The 5,148-nt window shown below is 42.6% G+C and overlaps 1 protein-coding gene across 3 annotated transcripts in view; it reads right to left on the reverse strand.

Moving 5' to 3' along the window:
• The window catches only part of anln (anillin, actin binding protein), a 49,161-nt gene that overhangs the window by 12,298 nt on the left and 31,715 nt on the right, over positions 1–5,148 (reverse strand). For all 3 annotated transcript variants that reach the window (XM_037973938.1, XM_017426847.3, XM_017426846.3), the window contains exons 16-19: positions 4,586–4,639; positions 3,849–3,881; positions 3,734–3,752; positions 3,515–3,627 (exon numbers count right to left, since the gene is read on the reverse strand). In XM_037973938.1, coding sequence (XP_037829866.1) covers positions 3,515–3,627; positions 3,734–3,752; positions 3,849–3,881; positions 4,586–4,639 — 219 coding nt within the window. The remainder of the gene's footprint in view (positions 1–3,514; positions 3,628–3,733; positions 3,753–3,848; positions 3,882–4,585; positions 4,640–5,148) is intronic.

Raw genomic sequence — 5,148 nt, forward strand, 5'->3', positions numbered from 1 at the left:
CCGGGTCGGGGAAGATGTCCTGCCCCAAGTGGAGGAGTTTAAGTATCTCGGGGTCTTGTTCACGAATGAGGGAAAAATGGAGCGGGAGATCGACAGGCGGATTGGTGCAGCGTCTGCAGTGAAGCGGGCGCTGTACCTATCTGTCGTGGTGAAGAGAGAGCTGAGTCAAAAAGCGAAGCTCTCGATTTACCGGTCGATCTACGTTCCTACTCTCATCTATGGTCACAAGCTTTGGGTAGTGACCGAAAGAACGAGATTGCAAATACAAGCGGCTGAAATGAGTTTCCTCCACAGGGTGTCTGGGCTCTCCCTTAGAGATAGGGTGAGAAGCTCGGTCATCTGGGAGGGACTCAGAGTAGAGCCGCTGCTCCTCCACGTTGAGAGGAGCCAGTTGAGGTGGCTCGAGCATCTGGTTAGGATGCCTCCTGGACGCCTCCCTGGTGAGGTGTTCCGGGCACGTACCAACGGGAGGAGGCCCCGGGGAAGACCCAGGACACGCTGGAGGGACTATGTTTTTCGGCTGGCCTGGGACTGCCTTGGGATTCCCCCGGAGGAGCTGGCCCAAGTGGCTGGGGAGAGGGAAGTCTGGGTCTCCCTGCTTAGGCTGCTGCCCCCGCGACCCGACCCCGGATAAGCGGAAGAAAATGAATGGATGGATGGATGGATGGATGGATTCTTGCTAATCTTTGGTGGTTGGTTGATTGTGGCGCAGAGTAAATTGGGAAAAAAGTTTATCTCCACCATCTGACGCACAAAACTGAAGACGAAATAACAGGGAGTTAGCCAAAAGTTAAAACATTTTGTCACAATCCAATCAAAAACCTCAGTGAGTTTTCCTGGGATTTTGTGAGATAAACTAACAATGTAGCACATAATATGACATGGAGGGAAAATGATACATGGATTTAAAAAAATCTTTTACAAATAAAAATCTGAAAATTGTGGCACTTGTTTGTATGCACTCCCTGAGTCAATACTTTGTAGAACCACCTTTCGCTGCAGTTGCAGATGCCAGTCTTTTAGGGTTTGTCTCCACCAGCTTTGCACATCTAGAGACCTAGAGACTGAAACTTTTGCCTAAACAGCTGCAGCTCGGCCAGACTGAGAGCACCAGAGAACATCAGTGTTCAAGTTTTCACAGATTCTCAGTTAGAGTGGCTCAGTCAGAGTCCAAGCCTAAATCCAACTTATAAATATACTTTAATGTAACCCATTCCATTGAAGCTCTGCCCCAGTTTCAGGTCTTTTACAGCCTCTAACAGGTTTTCTTCCAGGACTGTCCCATACTTAGCTCAATCCATCTTCTCATCAACTCTGACCAGCTTTCTTGTCCCTGCTGACAAAAAGCATCTCCACAGCATGATGCTGCCACTATCATGTTTCACAATGGGGATGGTTTGTTCAGGGTGATATACTGTGTCCCTAGTTGGCTTGTGTCAATCAGCAAATAGGATTTCTTCTAGCGTTCATTCAACAATGGCTTTCTTATTCCACTTTTCCATAAAGGACAGATTTTTGGAGTCCATGACTAATAGCCGTCCTATGGACAGGTTGTTCCACTTAAGCTATGGATCTCTCAGGGATTCCCCCATTCTGGTGGGCCGCCAGGCTTTCCCTCTCCTGCCGCCAGGCTAAGCTCCACTTGTTTATTGTAAAATACGTCATTTTTTATACACATTTTTTCTCTAACCACACAACCAAAAGTATAAATCTATGCGTTGATCACCGCGCGAGGGTGCGTGTGCCAAAAGTGACGCAATCGCATTGTCCCGCCCCTGCGCGAAGGCCCCACACGGTGTCGCATCGCATGGTCGTGTACCTCCTAATATTTGTAACTTTGCTTGGACCGCGTGCATCGTGCTCCATTCAAAATGGACGATTTTGCTGCTCTAGCTGAGCTGGTTCACCTGTATCAGCATTTATAAGATCCCTCTATGAGAGATCACAAAGATAATCAAACTGTTCAAAACTCACGGAAGGACATTACTGCTGCAGCCGATAAAAAGGAGTGTTTATAGAAATATTAGTCCTATTATGGGTGAATCACAACTAAAGCAAATAAATCAATGAAAATCAAACTGAATGCTTTAAGTTTAAACATCCTCTCTGTATCACAGCCAGAAAATCTGCTCTTTTTACCGTATTTCCACTGGTTACGTAGCGTACTGACCCCTGTCTTTTCGGAGAATACTGCACCGACGTAAGCGCCAAGTATAAACGCGGCTCCACCGTGCGCTGTTCACGGAGCCCTGACTCTGATGAGCTCTGTGGCCAAGCCACCTTCAGCTACCGCCGGAGTTAGCAGGTTGGAGCCACAGCAATAAACATTGAACAAGCGGGTTTAACCAAAGATGGTTAGTTGAGACAAAATTCAGCAGGTGGCTTTACAAGACTGAATATGGTAAGCATGTTTTGTACTTAGTGAAAATATTAATATGATGCATGCTAATTTATCCTTGTTTTACAGTAGAATTATGCTATTAAATTCAGCATTAGATATGCTTTGATTTGTTGTTACATGTAGTGACCCAACATGCAGCCTGTGTCACAAAAAGCACAGTACAGTACACCATATGTCTATTTTTCAGAGTTCTCTGTTGTTATTCATTGGCGTTGACATGAGACGTGTGTTGGTGCCTTGTTTCCACTTTTTCATTTATGTTAATTTAATTTATTTGTAAATGTGACTGAAATTAGGATTCAAATTAGGTGCAAACAATTTGTATTTATTTTAGTTGTATTTTTGTTTAAAAAAAATATTTCAAAAGTGCCTTTTTGTAAAACTAGTTGTGTAAATATTAGACACAAATATCTTACAATATCACATAATAGCTATATTTTCAACTTTCCTGTCAACCGGCAATTGGCCGGTGAATGGCTATCTACCACCGGGATTAGCCTGTTTCTGCAACTCTTCCAGTGTTAACATGGGCTTCTTGGCTGCTTCTCAGATTATTGCTCTCCTTACCAGGCCTTTCAGTGTAGGTGGATGTAAATGTTTTGGTGGGTTTGCTGTTGTTTCAAATTCTTTACATTTTGGGATGATGTGCAGAGCTTTAGGAGATGTTCAAAGCTTGAGATATTGTTTTATAAACTACCTGCTTTAAACTTTTCAGCAACCACATCATTGACCTGCCTGGTCTTCATGATGCTGTTTGATCATTGACATTCTGTAACAAACCTCTGAGGTTCACAGAAGAACTGGATTTACTCTGATTAAATGGCACAGTTTTTGTTATCAACTTCCTTCCACTTCACAATTATGAGCTACTTTGTGTTAGTGCACCACATAAAATCCCCAGAAATATTTTGAAGTTGAATATGGAAAAGTTCAAGGGGTATGTAGACTTTTCCAAGGTTCTGTACGATTCTATGAGAACATGAGCAGCAAACCGTAAGACAGAGGCACCATGTCTGAACTCCAAAAACATGCAGAATAAAGAAGAAAATCAAGTGATCTCAAAGTGGGAAGATAAAAAACAACACAAGGAGGTGTCAGTTATTACTTTTGTACCTTATCCAAAGGAAATCTGTTGTTCCCAATAGAGGACAGAGTCAGTGTGTGAGATCCAACCAGCACAAAGTTACTGGTCCGGACTGCATTAGGGCCGCCAGGACTCGCCACCACTACCAAATGAGAGGTTGAAATAACTAAACAAAACTATGATTTGAAATGACCAGTCCAACCAGTTTAGAATCTTGGAAGAGTTCACTTTTTCAAATGAGTATTTACCTGGAGTCTGTGCATTTTTCTGTAAGAACGTTAAACAAGATATTACATGTTAATATCTGTTATAAAAAGGAGGAATATTGACTTTCTAGGCAGGAAAATAAAAATAAAAACTTACAGTAATGGCGAGGAACCTCTTTGGGGTGATAGCCTACATAGACAAAAGTTGAAAATGAAAAAAAAAATTAAATAGGCATTTCTTATTCTTCTCTGCTCCATAAAGTGACCACTGACAGTTGTTCAAGAAAAATGTCTGTTAGCAGTGAGGTATTTAAAGTCAGTGTGTCCCCATATAACACATAATACATGTCCCCACAGACATGTTTAAAACCCTATTCACACGGGATAAGCATTATCTGGGGATCCCATGTAATAAATAAATTACTCCCCAACGACTGCTTTTTATGTGGTGCATTTGCATTGGGTAACCTAATCCTGAGATTTTGCTGAAATTTACAGATATCTGACACGAGTTGATGTTACAACTACTTTTCAGGCTACGGCCACAGCTCGGTTCTGTGTTACTGCCAGCGCTAGCCGGCTACAAACAGAAGAAAATTATTCTTACCACACAGAGCAATGCCTGATGTGAGAAACCATTTGCATGTGATTTTGCTCCTTCTCTTCAGCCTTTTCTTTTTATGGCGACTGTTACGGGTCGATAGGGTGGTGGGGTAGGGTTACTTTACAAATTACTGACATTGCTAATTTGCATGGGATTAACAACACAGACAATCTTTGTAATTATTACAAATAGCATGTGGTCCCCAGGTAAAATTAATCCCGTGTAAATAGGGTTTTAGATGCAAAGTTTCTCAAAAAATTTCACTGAGATAAGAAAACCCCTAAGGTTACCTTTGACCTATTCGGTTTCTTCTTCTTGTCACTGCAGATCTCACTTCTCTGCACCTGAGGAAAAATGGTTACACGAAAAGTTGGAACTTTATTCATTGCAATTCAACAATAAAAATATGTAGGCAAAAATTAACCCCATACTACGCTGTGGCCCGCCCACGGGCCGTTTTACTGACTTTTCTATTCAAATCTGTATAGTTTTTGCTACATTTATTGTTTTTATAAACTTAAATTTCAAAATAGCTGTGTTTTGGCGCCACTTTTGATTGACGTTTCGTCTGACCAACTGGGTTGCTCAATGCCCCCCCTAGAGCCCCTCTTATTTCCCATGCGTAAAGTCATGAAAGTCTCCTCCCCTCATTTGCAAGCCTATAGCTCCGGTCAGTCAGCCCCCAAGCCGGTTCTGACACCACAGGCCGGTAGCCAATGAAATTCCGGTCATGTGATTTTTCTGGGAGGGGGGTCGGAACTTTTTCTCCCTCCCAATCCAGTGTGCGTCTTACCATCTAACATAGAGGCTGCTTCATGCGTCCTGCGCGTAAATGCGGTGAAGACTGTTTTTT

The sequence above is a fragment of the Kryptolebias marmoratus genome, linkage group LG23 (genome assembly GCF_001649575.2).
Source record: "Kryptolebias marmoratus isolate JLee-2015 linkage group LG23, ASM164957v2, whole genome shotgun sequence".
Classification (NCBI taxonomy): domain Eukaryota; kingdom Metazoa; phylum Chordata; class Actinopteri; order Cyprinodontiformes; family Rivulidae; genus Kryptolebias; species Kryptolebias marmoratus.